The sequence below is a fragment of the Amia ocellicauda genome, chromosome 5 (genome assembly GCF_036373705.1).
Source record: "Amia ocellicauda isolate fAmiCal2 chromosome 5, fAmiCal2.hap1, whole genome shotgun sequence".
In the NCBI taxonomy this organism is placed as follows: domain Eukaryota; kingdom Metazoa; phylum Chordata; class Actinopteri; order Amiiformes; family Amiidae; genus Amia; species Amia ocellicauda.
The window spans coordinates 8,974,452-8,993,844 of NC_089854.1; the positions used below are offsets into that span (position 1 = coordinate 8,974,452).

Here is a 19,393-nt window from a genome sequence, read left to right on the forward strand (position 1 = left end):
TGTGGTCTCCTTGTTTTTTTTTTTTAATCTCTTGGGCTCCATTCTACACCTTCCTTAATCCATCTTTGGTCTGTACTTCTTGTAATGTGTCTGGCCATTACCATTGTAACATCTTCACCAGATCTTTCTCCTGAGGCAAAGGGTTGGATTTCCTTTCAACAGCATGCTGTTTCATCAAAATGTATCATCCATTTTCACTCTTCTTTTGAGGTCTTCCATTAGATCAAGTTAGATCATTATAACTGTGGATCTACTTCAAGCTTTGTTTTTACAAAGCTTTTGCAGATTACTATATATATGTGTCTCTGTGTATGTATATGTATATAGCTAGAGTGAGAGAGAGATATTTGGTTGATGATGAGGCTTTGGATACATTTTCAACCTCATTCCTCTATCCAAATACGTGTCAAGTCCACACAATATGTTCTTTAAAATATATATTTCTTGACTGACTTAATTTCAAATTCTCTAGCTCTTCCATGTTGAGTTAACATCTGAAGGATGCAGTGTCATTACAGATGCCTGCATTACATATCCAATTTTAAGAGGAAACTTCCATCTCTGTTCTCTAAATACAAGAACACTGTAACTTATTAAGAAACAGGATGAACCAAAATAGATTGGGCTACAGTAAGTGCTTTACAGTAAGTGAACTACTCTTAAGAACAATTATTCTAAGCATACATTGCTGGCTTAAAACAAATTAATTAAATAAAAATGTTTAAAAATAGACAGAAAAGATGTTCTTGCTTGCTTCATCTCAATCCAAACCACATCATTTACCTTGAGCTCCTGCTGCCAGGTTCAATCCTTTCAGCTAACCGTCTCAAACCGTTGCTGGTCCTTCTTTTGTTTCTAAAACACTAAACTGAAGGGAATGGTCAACCATGTGTGACAAAGCCTTCCCGAAGGCAGGTTTCAAGACAAGTTTTATCATCTGTGCTTTAATTTCTTCTTCTCAAAATCACCGAACCAATAGTGGAGTGAGATCAAATTTATACACACACATACACACACACACACATATATATATATATACACATACATACATACATACATACAGAAATGTATTCAGACAACTCAGAGAATGGAGTGTGGAAGTCAGAATGGAGATTACTGTTGCTGTAGTCCCATCCTCCTCCTCACAGCAGCTGATTCACTGTGCGGAGCTCCGAGATGTTTTGCTTTCAGTTCTGTACATGGAACCAGATGGATTGCTTTGTGAGCCGGACGGCAATTGAGGACAATCAATGAAATGGAACCAGTCTTCTCCCAGCTATGGGTTCAGGAGACAGGGCTGTCAGATGGTTTATTGGGGGCTCCTGGCTGGCACAGCGGGCGGCCTTCCAGTCTCTCCTGCAGGCCGCCTACTGCCAGCCTCATCTGGTCCTCAGCCCCCTGCAGAGCCTTGACCTGGGTGGTGTAGAAGATGTAGAGTACCAGGGTGAGCAGCAGGGTGGCGAAGCACAGCAGCCCCAGCAGGTAGAAGGAGGCCCTGGGGAAAGGCTGCTCCACGCTCAGGGCCAGCCAGGGCACCAGCGCTATGGCCAGCTCCAGCAGCAGCAAGGCCAGGCCCATCACCCCCATGCGGGCCGCACTGTAGCGCATCCTCTCGACGCAGTGCAGCCCCACCTTCACCTCTGTCCTCGCCTCAGTGACCATGTCCACCAGGGCAGGTAGCACTTCTGGTTCGGGAAGGGGGCACAGAGAGAGAGAGAGAGAGAGAGAGACTTACTGGTTTAGGAGTGAGATGTATAGATTTCTAATTCACAAAGACCTAGGAGTCTATGTGGACTCATCACTTTCCTCATCCAAACAATGTGGGGAAGCAATAAAAAGGCAAACAAAATGCTAGGGTATATTGTCAAAAGTGTAGAATTTAGAACAAGGGCAGTAATGTTCAGACTGTGTACAGTTCTGGTCTCCCCACTTCAAGAAAGATATCGCTGCTCTAGAGGCAGTTCAGAGGAGAGCAACCAGACTTATTCCAGGTCTGAAGGGAATGTCCTACTGAGAGACTGAGGGAACTGAACCTTTTCATGATGGCCATTGACCACATCAACCAGAGGAGCTTTTCCAAATCTGTGGGGACACATGGACCCAGGGACACAAATGGAAATTGGGCTTAAATACATTCAAGACTGAAAACAGGAGAGACACTTCTTCACACAGAGAGTTGTTACAATGTGGAACAAACTCCCCAGTTTGGGGACCCCGACAATTAGGGAACATTCCAAAATAGACTGGATAGGATCCTTGGATCACTTAGTTATTAATGGACATCAAAGGAGCACAATGGGGCAAATGGGCTCCTCTCGATTTTCTTATGTTTCTGATATGTCCTTCTTTTAATGCATTCCCATATCCTTGGGGTTCTTTAAAAAATGAATATAATAAAAAACACCCTGGGTACAACTGGTTTGATCACTTCTAATTAAAAGCCATTTTGAAAGGATCTGGCAATTTGGATAAAGAACAATGCAGGGTATTATTAGGTCATTATTGCATGGGTTAGACAGAGTACCCACAAACATAACAGCAAGATTATCTTCACCTGCTTCTATTAGAAAAACATTCTGCAGGTTTTGTATACACATGATCAATAAAAAACAGTGCCAGCTTATCATTAAAGAACTGTATCAATTAGAATATGAAAACACACAAAAAGTTCTAACTTTTATTTCAAAACAATATGATTATTTTTGGTTATCTTCCGAAACACTTAAGTTATAAAACGGTCACAATGTGAACTCACCTTGGGCCACTTCAGCAAGCCTGATCAACCTCAGCTTTCAAAAGAATTTGAAGGTATAGGTTCCCGTTCAAATTGAAAGACAGCCATTAGCTAATGTGAAGAGCTTTCTGACCTGCCAATCATTGAAAGCATGTACCAAACCTGCCCAATAGGGGCCCTGCTGGCAGGAGGAAAACGGTTTTACCTCCTGTACCATTATTCTTTCTTACAGATTCGAGTGGTGTAGGATAGGACAGAGACGGAGAATATTCCACTGGAGCAGCCTCCCCGTGACCACATCCGTCGACCTTCGTGCTCCATCGACAACCTCGACTTAAACATCGAGGGGGACAGTATCAGCGCTGAGGAGCGAAGTCCATCTGCCACAACAGCTGTCAATCTACTTAGAGGGTCTGGATGGATCTTCTAACCGGGATGAAGCCAAAGGGGGCTTTCCACCGTTGCTCCGGGTGCCAGGGCAAGCTGCCCTCGGACAATGGACACGACAAATGCGTGAGCTCTCTGGGTGAGGAGCATGCCCAGAATGCACTGACGGGAGAAGGGGGCTGTGTACACTGCGTGGCATTTACGAAGACCACACACCAGGAACTCACCATCAGCCAGCCGCCGCAGCAGAAGCGGAAGCGGACAGCAACGCGACTGGGGGAGTGGGGGAGCTGTTGCACAGACTGGACACCCAGCAACAGATGCTGAACTCTGTGGTTGCGTGACTTCCGGCAGAAGAGGATGTTCACCATCTCCCTCAGCTGCCACCACCGCTACCACCGCCACTGGAAGAAGCGCTGTCCCATGTGGCGTCACGCTCGGGCATATCGAATCCTCCATCTATCACAGAGGAGACCGAGGTGGCGAGTTCCGTGTCGTTACAAGGGCAGAGAATGGAGTTTAAAGCCCTGATGAGACGTGCGGCTTTGGCAGTGGACATTCCCTGGTGCCCCCAGGAAGAGGTTCCGCAAAAACGGTTTGTGAGGGAGAAGACTGCAGAGATCCTTCCCCTCCTTGATGATGACGTGAACATTGTGCAATCCACGTGGAACAAGCCGGCATCTGCTTCTGTGACTTCTAGGCAGGCGGATGCCATGTACGCAACATTGGGGGTGGAAAAGGGAACTCGGGGACTTGGTGTCCAGGCTGGTTCAGGTGAATGCCATATTAGGCAAAGAACCGCTTTGCCCTAATAAACAGTGCAGAACAACGGACGCCATGCTGAAAAAAGTGTATTCTGCAGTCCAGGCCAATAATGCACTGGCCATCTTAATCCTGTACATGGGTTACCTGACGGGACGCCAGTCTATGGCTGTTTCCCCTCTGCATTTAAACAAGCTGCTGTCATCCCACTGCTCAAGAAACCAACCCTTGATGCCACCTCTCCTCAGAACTACCGCCCTGTCTCCCTACTTCCCTTACTCTCCAAGACTCTCGAGCGGGCAGTCCACCGTCAGCTCTCGGACTTTCTGTCCCAATACTCACTCCTTGATCCTCTATAATCCGGCTTCCGCACAGCTCACTCCACTGAAACGGCTCTCCTGGCTGTCACTGACTCCCTCAGCCGCGCTCGGGCAGCCTCCCAATCCTCAGTCCTCGTCCTCCTTGACCTCTCTGCAGCATCTGACACCGTCGATCACTCCATCCTCCTCTCCTGCCTCGCTGACCTTGGGATCTCTGGGACTGCTCTCACCTGGTTCTCCTCCTACCTCAGCAACCGGTCCTACCAAGTGACATGGCGAGGCCCCTCATCCACCCCCCAACCTCTCCTCACAGGTGTTCCCCAAGGCTCCGTCAGGGGCCCGCTCCTGTTTTCTCTCTACACTCGCTCCCTGGGCCCCCTCATCGCTTCCCATGGCTTCTCCTACCACTTCTACGCTGAAGATGCCCAGATCTTCCTGTCTTTTCCGTCTTCTGACCCTCTCATCCCCTCACGCATCTCTTCCTGCTTGTCTGACATTTCCGCCTGGATGCACTCACACCACCTCAAGCTCAACCTCTCCAAATCTGATCTCCTCTTTTTCCCCCACTCTTCCTCACCTTCTGCTGACCTCCCCATCTCGATCCCCTTGGAATCCACCACACTCTCTCCTTCTTCTTCCGCTAAAAATCTAGGAGTCACCCTCGATCCTGCGCTCTCCTTCTCCCAGCACATCACCACGCTGACACGCACCTGCAGATTCTTCCTGAGCAACATACGCCGGATCCGTCCCTTCCTCACCGACTACTCGACTCAGCTGCTCGTCCAGTCACTGGTCCTCTCCCGCCTGGACTACTGCAACTCCCTCCTGGCCGGCCTGTCTGCATCCACTACCCGCCCACTCCAGCTCATCCAGAACTCTGCAGCTCGTCTGGTATTCTCTCTGCCACGATTCGCACACGCTACTCCACTGCTCCGCTCCCTCCACTGGCTCCCGATAGCGGCACGCATTTGACCCTCACCTACCGCTGTCTTGACCACACTGCACCAAGCTACCTTCAGTCACTCGTCTCTCCATACATCCCCTCCAGACCACTGCGCTCCTCCAGTGCCAGAAGGCTAACTCTACCTCCTCTCCACTCTCCTTCCTCCAGAGCCCGCTCCTTCTCATCCCTGGCCCCTAAATGGTGGAACAACCTGCCCACCGAAGTCAAAACAGCAGAGTCCTTGACCTCATTCCGGCACTTACTCAAGACGCACCTCTTCCGATAGCACTTGTAATATTAGTCCTCTATCCCTGCTAGATAGCACTTCAGCTTATTATGCTCCTCGCGTTCTTGACTGTTTTCCTCCTTGCTCCCTTTCCCGTAGCCCTAGTCTGTAACCCTACATCTTGACAGCACTTAGCTTTCACCGTCCAGGATGTAGGAAGTCTCTTACTGTACTTGTGTAAATTGTAATTGGAATTTGTAAAATGTATTATTTTGAATTGCTATGTTTTAGCTAAGTTGAATTTGTAATGATTGATGCCTTGTACTTCTCTGTATTTTTGCACTTATGTTGTAAGTCGCCCTGGATAAGGGCATCTGCCAAGAAATAAAAATAATAATAATAGACAGACGCCCAACAGCCCCCTGCGAAGCCCTGAAGGGACACAGCCGGACTCCTGGGTGCGAACGACCACGGATACTCCCTCCAATTCCACTCTGCACCCACCTCCGGAACAGGCTGGGGTGCTATATGGAACGGGATAGGAGTCCAAGGAGTGTGGAGCGGCCTCTGGTCAGCCGCACACATCAACGTACAGGAGCTGCAAGCGGTGCGACTGGTGCTGCACCATTTTCGCCATGGTCTGGCAGACAGACACATCCTGGTTCGGACAACACGTCAGTGGTGGCCTACATCATCCACCAGGGAGGCCTACACTGCCCCAGATTACATTGTGTGGCGTGCAGACTTCTCTGGGTCCGGACAGCTCAGAGTGGAGACTGAATCCTCAGGTGGTGGAGCAGATCTGGAAGAGGCTGGGACGAGCTCGGGTCAAAGGAACTGCTGTATGCCTTCCCCCAACTCCCACTTCTTCCACTGACACTGGAGAGGATTCGCCAGGAAGGAGCTCAAGTTCTCCTGATCGCCCCCTGGTGGCCGAGACAATGATGGTTCGCGACACCGCCTGACGTCTCTGGGGCTGCCTGTTAATGTTGTGGAAACGCTGCAATCAGCCAGGGGCCCCTCCACCAGGGCCCAATATACTTATTGGTCAGTTTTCTAGAACTGGTGTCTAGAGAGATGTGTGGATCCGGTGTCGTGCCCCATATCTACAATCCTGTGCTTCCTGCAACAGCTGCTTGAATCTGCATCCATGCTTAAAGTTTATCTGGCTGCCATCCCGGCTTGCCATGATAAAATTGACAATATCTCACCAGGAACCCATTTCCTGGCGATCCAGTCTCTGAAAGGTGCGAGACCACCGATAAGGGACACAATTCCAGCCTGGGACTTGGAATTAGTGCTGAAAGGACTGAGCGGTGCTCCCTTTGAGCCCATCTCCACAACAGAGCTCTGTTTCCTCTCGTTCAAGGTAGCCTTCCTTGTAGTAATAACGTCGGCAAGGAGAATTAGTGAAATTCATGCCTTGTCTGTGGATAAAGCCTGTCTGATCTTCTTCGGAAGCAACGACAGGACAAACCTGGCCTTCCTGCCCAAGGTCGTGTTGGCATTTCATATAAACCAACCTATTGTCCTGGAGTCTTTCCATCCCCCTCCACATACATCAGATGAGGACAGCAGAGGGCGGTTTCAAAACAATGACTGGCGCACGTGATCCGGCTCACCTACGAGACTGCTAATGTTCCCATGCCTGAACATATTTCAGCGCACTAAACAATGGGACAAGCCACGTCATGGGCTCTTTCACGGTGCTGCACTTGAACTGTGCAATGTTGTGACCTGGTCCGGTCAACAGTCCTTCACAAGGTTCTACTGCCTCAACGTGGCGGATCGGTTGCGCCCAAGCTTGGGCTCCCAGGTACTTCAAACTGCTAGCCCTCAGGCGCTGTGAGGCTCTGCTATCCTTGTCATTGTGGGTTTAGTTTTAGTCAGGTGTCAGGACTCGCGACAACTCTGGTATAGTCTTCCCATTAGGTAATGGCTGTCTTTCGATTTGAAAGGGAACGATAGGTTATCATAACCCCAGTTCCCTGAAAAAGAAAGACAGCCATTACTCTTCAGGGGTCACTCGACCGGACAACCTTCTGATGAAGAAATGGCAGGGAGCTGCAGTCAGGAGGAGACTTTTCACAGACACTGGTGTCTCTCCTGCCTGCAGAGTCCCTATTGGGCAGCTTTGGTCAATGATTGGCAGGTCAGAAGGCTCTTCCCATTAGGTAATGGCTGTCTTTCTTTTTCAGGGAACCGGGGTTATGATAATAACCTATCGTTTCCCTAAAGCTAACTGAAATTATTAGCACAGCGCTCCTGTGAAAATTAAAATATAGTGTACCTCCAGTGCAGCAGTCCGCCTGTCCAGAAGCCTCCTCTTCCTCTCTCTGCAACAGCAGCACAGCGTTCAGAGCTTCGTGGTCCGAATAAGGGAAGGACTTTCCAGGGACTGAGCCCTTCGTAGTGCTGAGAGACTCGCACTTCACACTCACTTTGCCAGAGCCCTGGGAGGGGGGACAACACAAACACACAAACTGACCTGGAACTGCATTGAAATGGACCCCGCTGGTTTCTGGCCAAGCAACATTGTCACAGCTTTTTCTTTTTCTGCTGTGGATCCTCTTCCTATACTATCTTCCCAACATTACACAAAGTTCAAATACATAACCTAGTAATTTACAGCACTGTGGAGTAGTGGTTAGGTACTGCAAGGTACTTCACTGAGATTGCTCCAGGAAAATGCCCAGCTGTACAAATGGGTACAAATGTAAGTCGCCCTGGATAAAGAGCGTCTGCTAAATGACAAATAATGTAATGTAATGTAATTTAGAACCATACATAAGCCTGCTGCTTTAGAAGGAGATCCCAAACACATTGACAGCTTGTTTAAAGACAACCCTTCTTCATGCAACATGAACAAGGACAATGCTGTGTTTGGGTATGAGGTATGTACTATCTAAGTTTCAAGGCTACTCCTTGAGATCTAGCTGGCCTTTATGTAGATCTAGATAGATATATACGAGCGGAGAGAAAGCTACACCATAGAGTTTGGATTTTTATATCTGTCAGTTTCCTAGTCACTGACCTTGAAGAGAATGTAGTCGATTCGGACACCTTTCTCAAAAGGCACCAGCTCTTTCTTATTGATGAACGGATTCTGGGCAATAAGCGTGATGCCTTCTTCACAGCCCTGATAGGAAACGAACCACAGACAAGCTTTTTCTCATCAGATGAGGAAAACAAAGACATTTTTTCATGGCAGCTGTTTGTCACATTTTGCGTCAGTTACATCAGTGACAGATCTTGTTTCCTGAACAGGAAATAACTATATGCATTTCTACAACTTCTCGAGCAACCAAGAATGTCGAAAGTGTTGCATAGAAGAGCAGCTGCTACAAATCAGAAAATATACAAGCACTGAAATAGCATTCATCAAAGCAAATTTCAAAGCATTCAAGTGAAGAATAACTTCTCCATAAAGGCCGACGGTAGCATATACACATCCATGTCTGATCAATTAAAAATACAATACTATTTTATATACTATACTATTCTTTTACTTACAGCACTGCTTTATTCCACATATTTTCCAATATAATGTGCTGTTAGTATGCGATCAAATCAAAAAAGGAATCACAGTTTACATCAAACTTCTCGGCTTCAGTGTAGGCGTCCCGGAGGCCAGTGTAGCCACGCAGCAGCCGATTGCCCAGGTCCTGTGGGTGCATGTTCAGATCCCCCCCTAAAATCACCAGATCTGCACAGCCAGCGGTGTGACTAAAGGGAGAGGGAGTAGGGCAGTTTCAATATCTGTGCTTGCAGCATATCTGTGATCTAATTAGATTTAGTCATTTACTGATATCCGAATCAACTCTAGTGGTGTCCTGGATGTTTATTTTTTTAATAAATCATTTTGAATATGATTAATCATTTTTAAAAACATTTCAACCTGTTAACTACCACTTATTCTCCTACCAGCATTTAATACACTAGTATGTCTTGCTATGGGTACAAGAGGGCACCACAAATTACATCTCCCCTACCGAATGAAGTTCAGCAGCTCCCAGGACTGGACAACTCTGTGAGGTAGGTATGTATCCTTATCCCTGCTGTACTCTGCATGCAGCTAAAGAGAAGAAACATCAGAGATGTGAGACTGACAGCGGCTTCCTTTTATACATCAAGGCTTCTAAACCCTGATATTAGAGGACCACAGGGTCTAATTTTGTTCCAAGTCATGTTTTAGTGACTCAGGCTTATCACACTTTTCATTAAACCCTTTTCTTAATCTGTTTGCTTTGCTCTATGCTTTAGTTGATGGTTGTCAAGCAATTTAGTAGGCAAAGCTTTTGAGCCTGTCCTGTCCTTTAATGAAATTTTATGAGAGCCCCAGGTGTGCAGATTGTACAGACACAGGCTAAAGGGAACCAGAGGCAATTTTAGAGCAGTTATTTCAATCATCAGTTCAATTAAATAATTTAGAGCTTGGGTAGAGTGAAAAGCAGGAGACCTTGCGGTTATATATTCAGATGTGCACATACCGTAGTGAATAATAAAGAATAAATCAATCCGGAAGCCTTTCAGGCCTGAGGGAACCGATTGTTGCCACACAGGTGACCACATGACTCACGTGTGTAACATAGACATGAGCCACCATCCCGCAGATGTTTAACACGACCATTCCCACTGCCTTCCCTCCAAACCAATCCCCGTGGTGGGCCTAAGGAACAACAAACAGAGCCTGTTTAAAAATATAACCCATAAACAAACAGAGCCTGTTTAAAAATATAACCCATAAACAAACAGGCAGGCACTGATAAAAATATATGATGATCAACAGACTAACAGCACCTGGCAGGCACATGGATAGCTTCTTGGTTAATGTAACTTTAAAAAAAGAGCACATCATCTCACCATGTAGGGATAACCATTTAAGGAATATCGGTAGAGGAACGCATCATGGATTTTATGCCTGGAGAACACAGCCAGTCCGCTTCCTATTACTCCACTGAAAACAGAACAAACACATGGAAAATAAATATTATTTCTGCTGCTTTTCTTGCCTGGTTTTACAGTTTTCTTAAATCAACTTGACCCATACAAAAAAAAAAAAAATACACAATGCACTGTGAAGTAGTCCCTATTTATTCTAAGCCCATGCCTCTCACAGCTCAAAAAGTGACAGCCCTGTTTCATTGATGTCTCTAGGAGCCAGCTGGTAGACTGGGGGATGGGCATCTTGGCTATTTATACCAGTCTGCCTAGAACACCCCTATCTTTCAGTGCCTTTTCTTTCCCCGTGTTTTAGCATAACAATGAACTGGGACATTACACTTGCATCCAAACCCAAGACAGGAGCTGCCATTGACTTGACATACACAACAGCACAGTCTTGAGTAAACGAGTCAATAACATCCTCTTAAAAGCTAAGTAGGAGACAAGAAAAAATACTCCAGTCAGTTAAAAAAAATATTTTTATTATGCTTATTATTTTATATTGTCAGAAAGCCTTTTTCTGTTTCAGTAGAGTTGGGTTGAAAGGACAATGTGTTAAGCCTTCTGTGAGAACATTTGGTGTTACACAATTCACAAGATTTGCACACTATACACATTCAACTTCACAGCTTCAGTCCTTCAGATATTGCACTTGCTGTTGCTTAACATCTGAGACAGAAGGGGACTCTATTTTACTACACTCATTAAAGCCTGCAAAGCAAACTTATTTCATTTCCAAAGGGGAGATTAAGTTTAATAAGTAGGAAGCTTTAATACGTGGTCTAGTTGAAACATGCCCATAGGCATCATTATCCAGCTAGCTGAGCCATTTGCGCCCTGCTGCCCCATCAAATGCAAAGCTCCTGTTTCAGACTCAACTTGTGACCATCGATAGTTGCAATTAAGTCTCCACATGCTGTGCAGACCACTGTATTGACTTTAACTGTTAAGTTCCCGGGCAGGTTCTTGATGCATTGTCAAAAGACCTGATGTTGCAATTGTACAGAAGCACACTAAGAATTGACTGCATTTTATGCTGTTGCAGAACAGTCTTAAGACTTCATTAAGACTGTTTTGCAGAAAAGAGAGAGAAAGCAGAAGGTTAAAAATATGTACTTGTCTTGTCGCTCTAGAAATGGTTCCTTATTGTCCTCTTTTACAGAACAACAAATGCCAGTTTGGCCACACACTATCACTTCAGTGCTATTCAAAGTCAATACCCTTAATGTAAAGTGTTTAAATCGTAAAAGACTTCCTTCCTTGTGTACGCGGTGGCTCTCCCCCCTTAGGCAGGCTCTGGTTACTTCCAGCCCCTCAAAATAACTAAGGTACACCCTGCTATGACAAGCATCCCGAACCCTGACCAGTCACCGCAGTCCCTCGGCAGCCTAATGAACTCAACACATTGTATGGAACAGATCTCATTACTAACATGCCAAAAGCTCAAAAAACAACAAGTCTGAATCCACATCTTAAGATGACTTAAACCCGAATTGTTTAGATTTTTCCTCGCCAACACTTTGCGGCAATCTGGGCATACTGTACTCTACTGAAGAGTGTGCCCCTAGTCTGACTGAAGAAGTTCCTAAGTAAAAGAACATAAAAGAATGAGAGGAGACTATCATTTTCATAGTCATATACTTGTGTATTAAATTCAATTCAATACCATCCCTTGGCAGATTATTCGCCCCCTCGCCTATAAACTGTTTTAATCAGTACAGCACTGTTTCACACTGACCGATGTGGACGATCACATCATAAGCACCTGTTTAAATGTTTAGCTCTCTGTGTCACTATCAAACATATAGTAATCCAGCACGTCATTTGCTATAGTGGTTATATTTTGTATATAAGTGTTTTTATTTTTTTCTTCATGCAACTTATTGCAGTGTGTGTTTGGGTTTTATTAAACCACACTACTGATGATGTTTCCTCGATGTAACTTTGGCAGTGGCAAAATCATTCTTTGGAACTGTAAAAAAACAACAGCATGGGTATTTGACTGGGTATTTAAAATTGCTCTACTGTAATGAAGTTAAACATCAGTTTAGTAACATGGAATCTGCGTCCTTCCTCTAGACTAGGGATAAAATGTATAGCATTTCTATGAAGTTTAAAATCGTCAATAACATCTGCCTAATTTTAAAACTAGTTGGGATTCATTAAAGTAGGTTCGCTGGGATTTGTTTAGATTTTTGTTCTACATGATAAATTACAAACACAGCAAGCAACAATCAGCCAAAAGCTATGAAGGCCATAGGGGAAATAGTATGCACACTTATGTGCAATAGGCACAATAGCTGTTTTGCCTGCACAAAACTAAAAAACATGTCTTACTGCAAAAAGAAAAACAAAATACAAATTAAAGACTAATTCACAAACACGTGTACCTTTTGCCATCTAGTGGATGGAGTCTGAAATTACTGGGTCAGTACTTACATAGCATTATAATACCATTCTATTCCAACCCAATCCTTAAAATGTAAAATAAGTTATTAATTCTCTGCTAATTCAGTAGGAAGGAGTTACTGTACTAGTATCATGCTTTTTTTATAGCCTCTTCATTCATTCATTCATTCATTATATATGAAAGACTGAGGACATAAATACAACAGTATGACATGCAGGGTTAAAGAGGTTTGTGATTGAAGAGACTGAGAAGCAGTATTACATGTGTGCCTTCTACATATGGAAATCATTTTGAAGACTACAATAGATGGGGGAAGGAGAACAAACAGTGAAAACGAGAGCAAACAATGGCACTGTGCATAGTAAGGGGAAGTTTCCATTTACCTCTTGAAGTAATGAGAATGGGGATGGCTGGACGTCAGTCTTTTCTTCAGGAATGTATAATCCTTCTCGCTCCACACCTGAGAACACACAAGCAAAACAATGCTACGCCTGCCTGAAAAACACAAACTATAGCTCACTGCCCATGGCTTTACTTTCACTTGGCAAAGTTGTGATAATCACACTTCCTCAGCAGGCCGTACGGACATCACAGATTTCAAATCAACCAGAATTTAAACTGGTCATTTTTAATCCCCACATTTCGTTATAATGAACCATTTTAAACCATCTGTCAGATGCACCTTCCAAATCAGTGATTTTCACTCCTGAATTTCATTCCACTTGAGGATTTAATTAAACTTGATTTAACTGTACAATTTGACTTAATTAATTTAATAACATTGGCTGAATACCTTCCATTTCTAAGTGCAGGAATTTTTCATTTCCTATAAAACACACAGGATATTTGGCTCTTCTGAAAAGTCTGATAGTGAATGTCCTAAATGATTCCAGTTAGATGATTTATATCAGCAATAACCTCAGCACAACTTATGTTTAAGTAAAAGTAGCAATACAACACACTACTGTTACTATAGTGGGCATATGGCTGTTAATTACCCACTTTTCCACTAGCCGAGATGTTTTTACAGCATTGCCACATATTCTGTCAAAACACATCAAGAAGAAAGACAAAATAAAGGATAACCATTCTCCACAAACATGGATGTGTTAAATATTTACCCAATACATACAGAGTAAACAGACCTCAAAGTATGACTAAAGGTCTTATCCTAAGGATACTGTCATAAAAGGACAATAAACCATGCAAAGATATTGCTAGCCAGGCAGTTAAATATTTGAACAGCCAACGGCTTTGAGCTGTAACAAGACATTATATTAATGAATATAGAGTTTGGTTCTCTCTCAAAAACAACTGTGACTTTCTCTCTACAGACTTCTGTTGTTTTGAGCTTCTTTGTTCTATCAAAAGTATGCACTTAGTAATATACTGCAGCATGCACATGACAAATGATTAGGCTTTCCATATTTCTTTCTGCTCTCCCTACCTGCCTTTCAAGCTGTAATCAGAAGTGGTGATCTACATAATTTTTTTTAATTAAAACACAGGGATCTGATGACATATCACACATTTATGAATATTTATTTTGCATAAAAATGACACTCTTCAAACTGCCATCAGGTGATACAGAAGACAGCACCTTTCACAGTAATGACCTTGAGTGCATGCATGAGTCGTCATCAGATTTCTGTGAATGAACTGAAAAAACAGAAATCTTATAGATAGGGAGGGACAGAAGAAAGAACATTGTAATTGTACCAAGGCTAACAAAAAGCTGCACGAGTAATCCAGTTTACTGAGTGTAGCCGTGGGGCATTAGCCAGCGCTGACAGCTCGATCGGGGGGGTGGATGGTGTGAAATTTTAGAGATCAGACACGGCTATTTTGACAAATTCAAAACATGCAAACAACTCAGGGAGCCCCCCACCCCCCCGTCTATACCTACCTCCTGCAGCATTGCAACGTCATACCCCTCTCTCTGCAGTAACTCGCCGATCATCTCATAGCGCTCCCTGCAGTGCTGGCTGAGGTATCGGATACCCCTGGGACACAGACAAAGACAGAAGACCTCCTCATTAAGCTGGATCTGAACTTCATATGAACTCACAAAATAATTCCATCCGACGGATTTTTAAGTGTTTGGAGAACAAGTAGACATCTAGCGTATTGGGAATAGAAAGGCTTGGCTGTTGGCAATCCGACAACACTGTTCCTGTTATTTTTGGAAAGGGTTTGAATATCCAAGCTTATGTGAGAATACTCTTCAGAAACAACAACTTAGGACAGGAAAGAAAAAATGAGCAAAAAAAACACACACTTTTATCAAATAATGGTTAATGCAAACTCCGCCCCCTGCCAGAAATGAATGATAAAACACTGAAAAGATTAAAAGTCATGCAGTTTCTTTAATTTTCAGAAGTGTGTTCAAAGTGTGTCCTATAGTTCAATGGCAAGTTAAGTGAAATGTTCCTCAAGTCCTCCTTGCGATAAGGGATCAGCTTAAGGGAACTGCTGCTATTTTTATTATTTGAGCAATAACTATGATTACCATGACCTCAAGTTTCATGCAACTGGCACATGACACGTGTGGCTTACGGGACCCCTGCGCTGTGGAGCTGCAGTGTATAAAGAAATCAACATCCTCACAACACACTTCAACTCTCCTGTGGTAGTACCAGAGATACAGTACTAGTACTAAAGTCAGCTCATCAATTAGCCAGTCCACACAGAGAAGCTTGAAATAAAAATGTATTGGCAATTCCAAATTAATTAACGAGAACAAATAATAATCTGGGAAGTTCCTTTTTTTCGGCCCAAACACAGTTTTGCTAACTGAGAAATCTGGGAGATGAGTCACTCTCACGCACACATTTCCTATAATGCTGAAATCAAACCACCCTAATAGTGCTGACTGGGGGAGAAATCCCAGACACAATGTGACTTGTGTGCGGAAGGCAAAACCACAACGGAGCACATTCTCCTCCCTTAAGGTTCCCGGCCTTGATCTACACATGCACTACAGTACAACTCCCAAAATTGATTCTGTAATCAGCGCAAAGTTGTGTCTTACAGTGATACTGCTCTATGAAATAATATGAAAGACACAGGTAGAATTCACACATTAAGACCTTGCCACTTGTAAACTTCAAATTAATCTAAGTGCTATGTAATACAAACCTGAATAGTTGCCCTGTGAAGCCATACAAAAAAAGGTATTTTTTTACAAGGTTTCCTTTCCTTTCCATTTTTGATAGGCAGGTTAATTAACGGAAAAGGTTTCCAGACATTAATCCCCTGAGAGTGCAGGTATTACACAAATGCTTACCCAGAAGAAAAAAAGAGATTGCACCAAACCAATTATAATCTTTTATTTTATTATTTCTCAATTGGCAAACAGATTTGAAGTCCTTTCTTTAAAATGCTGTATTACTGAACTCTGGATTGACCTGATACTTTTGCTTCTATGCACTAAGGCAGTAACAAAACCATACCAAACAAAAGACACTTTCAGATATACTGCTCTGGAAGTGGAGTGCTCGCCTTCAACTGAACCTAATACTGCAGTAGGTAAGGCCAGGCTTAATAATACATGACCAGGGAAGTAAACTGATGCCAAGAAGAATGTATTGATATAAAAAATGCTACCACAAATACAATTATAAAATAAATGTAATTAAACTCAGTCACAAATTTCAAAAAAGTAAATGTTTCCAACCTTAAAAATAAATTAAATATCCTAACACCTCATTAATATTTTGAAAACTCCTTTCCAGTTCAGAATTTAGAGGTTCTTTACTATAACCGACTGTGTTACATTAGAGGTTACCTGACCCATTTAAGGCCAGACAGCAGCCTGAACCCCATCCCTAACCAACACCTGAAGCTGGGCTCATATAAATCTACACCCAATTCAGTTAACTCAGTAGAAATATACCCCTAACCCTAACTTACATCCAAGTATAACTGTGAAGTCTAACACGAATTTTAGCCAAGACAAAACTGTAACCCTAATTTGAAAACTTCAAAACTTGAAATTGAATGCAACATTTTACTAAAGAAGTCCAAAAATGCCCCGAAAAATAATTAAGTAGCCGTTTAGAATTTTAAAATTTTAGAAAACACTATTATGGCTTAAAATATGCTGTTTACTTTATGGAACATGCTGGGGAGTCTTTATCTTTATCTTTGAGGAATTAGTATTCCTCAGTAAAATATTTCACAGGCCGCATATAGCCTCCTAATCCCCAAACATTAAAAACAATGCACTTTAATTTACATGTATTAATTTCCAACAACAGAAAAGAGTGAAATGTGTGGTAAAAAGACATATATAAATATACAAAATGCACAGTCTATGGATTATATCAGGGCAGCTGAGAGGCCACTGCTTGAAACAGTTTTGACCCACACTACCTATGATGAGAATCACTGATTTAGAGAAATTGAGTAAATTAGGGTCGGTTTGACACACACCTACCCCTACAGCAAAGTCTTACACATGCTACGACTCCTGGAGATCTTATAGCTGAACATACAGCAGCTCTTGACTTACCAGCAGTTGAGGGAGAACACGCGCAGTCTGACCGGGCTGGTCAGCATGGCAATAGGACAGGAGCCGAACCTCTAAAACCTGAGCGTCTCTGAGCAGGAGCCTGCGAGGATGTGGTCAGCAGTATCAGCGAGGAATTGCTCCCCTCTCCGCCCAGCCTGCTGACACTGCTCAAAGTGCACACTGCCTACCAATAAAAAACAATAGAGTGAGGGCCGATTTTAATCCCCTCATTCCTAAAAACTGCTTACTCAAGAACTACCGGGACACCGATAAGTATGTTTGCAAAAGACACTGAAAATAATAATATGAATGAACACAAAATGCCAAACCGAGATGAAAAGAAAAGAGTTAATACAACTTATGTATAGAAAACATAAAAAGAAAAAAAACATAAGTAAGGTTTATTTCTGGGATAGTTGAAAAAAAGTCCCCTAAAAGGATAAATGAGACAAAGCTTTGACTACGCAGCACCTCTTGTAGAAGGTAAGGTCACACTGCAGTCTTTAGAAAAGGTATCAGTTTCATGAGTATCCTTTCACTGTCAGTAGAGCGGTCTACCAAAGGATGGCACAGCAAGCTGCTGTAATTCAAGACTGTGCTGCAAAAAAGTGCAACTGAATGCAAAGAAAGTCAGTAAGACCTTACCCGTTCTCAATAAAATGCAGATTGTTGTCATATCCCGGCCAGCCTGAACTGTGGGTGTGTTTCCCCTTAGTTGCAGATTACAGACAAATGATGAGGCAGAATGGGGATGCAGGATGCTCTTAAAACAGCCTGCAAAAGGCTTCTTCTATGACGCTCCTTGCAGTGTTATTTATATGTCAGTAAGCCACTTTCCGCTAATAAAAGTTTGTGGTTTCAAAAGCTCTCCCATCCCACTTTCTGCGTTAGAGCCAGCGAAGGCTCGACATACTCTGACTTACTGAAAGGGGGGAAGGGGGGTAACAAAAGAAGAAGCACATGACCTCTAAAACTCTTAAGAATCGTGAGAAAGATTAATTTCAAGGTCAAAAGGAAGAGAGGGGAGAGTTGGGGGTAGATGAAACTCATACAGGAGAACAGTGTTGTTGCAATACAGTCTGACTCTAGATCTTACTTGATCTGGGTCAATTTAGATTCTCAAGCTACTGAATCAAGATTCTTCTGTACATGTAAAACAAGAATATTCCCAATTTTACAGATGTAATATTAATATAAACATCTTCCTCCAATGGACAGCCGTTATTAACAGTGAGTAAACCTTCATAACTGCAGTAACACACTAGGGAAAATATCTGTAACCCTTAACCTTGGATGCAAACTTTGATGCACCTGCAAAAATTGTGTTTCAGTTAAGACATGTATAAAATGCATAACTTGGTTGCAAGTCCAGGTTTGGTTCCCTAAGGGTTTTTATTTCAGTGGGAGAGCCATTGGCTTGTTCAAGCATCATTATCAGCTTAGTGGACTAAACTTAGAGGACGGCGACGTGACGTCAGCTATGGGTGGCCACGCAGGATACATGAAAAAGTGCAATAAAACAGTAAGAGAGATATTGTATCGACATGTATGTGCACATGCTAGTTTGAATGCGTAGCGCTACACACACTCTCAGTACCAATCGTTGTAACTTTTACAACCAAAGAACGACAACAGCTACATCTGTGAAAGTACCAGAAGTCCGCATAGACATGCAGATTGATAACATCGCCCTAGGGATCAGTGACGGGATGTTCACAATAAACCGTCTTGCACATTAAAGACGCAGCCGGATCAACTTCTCATATATATTGTAACGTTACCGTAGGATTGTCAGACAAAGCCGCACTTCCGGTCCCCTCGACTCCGGCTGGTTCCGTGTCTGTCCTCGCCAGTGGCCGGTCTATTTCATGGCTCTTGCACTTTGTTTATTGCAGTTTTCTAATGCATCTGACAGCTACAGCTGCCCATAGAGAAACGCTAGGCAGGAAAAGGGAGGCGCATTGCATGGCGGGACTTGCAGTTTCATCAGCAATGACGAAAGACGAACGGAGCGAAATCAGGTCTCGTTCTTGCAGCGCAGATGTCCTCAGTTCTGCGCAGATCTGCAGAATTCCCGCAAACCCATTGGCGAGGCGGCGCAGATCCGGGGAACCGGGGAAATCTGCGCTACACGAAACCAAACCTCAGTATGCG

The 19,393-nt window shown here is 43.5% G+C and overlaps 1 protein-coding gene across 3 annotated transcripts; it reads right to left on the reverse strand.

Annotated features, from left to right (window-relative positions):
* Positions 1–19,207, reverse strand: smpd2a (sphingomyelin phosphodiesterase 2a). Of its 3 annotated transcripts, none has more exons than XM_066703591.1 (11): positions 19,021–19,207; positions 17,240–17,419; positions 14,633–14,729; positions 13,110–13,186; positions 10,236–10,329; positions 9,952–10,041; positions 9,365–9,447; positions 8,966–9,098; positions 8,407–8,511; positions 7,663–7,825; positions 1–1,685 (listed from the first exon to the last, which is right to left on the reverse strand). In XM_066703591.1, the coding sequence occupies exons 2-11, from the start codon at positions 17,284–17,286 to the stop codon at positions 1,285–1,287; spliced, it is 1,290 nt and encodes a 429-aa protein (XP_066559688.1). In that variant the 5' UTR covers positions 17,287–17,419; positions 19,021–19,207; the 3' UTR covers positions 1–1,284. The 3 variants fall into 3 exon arrangements, with proteins under 3 accessions (XP_066559688.1, XP_066559687.1, XP_066559689.1); XM_066703590.1 differs by having other exon boundaries at positions 17,240–17,423; XM_066703592.1 differs by lacking the exon at positions 19,021–19,207 and adding an exon at positions 17,885–18,981 and having other exon boundaries at positions 17,240–17,423.
* Between the last annotated feature and the right edge of the window lie 186 nt (positions 19,208–19,393).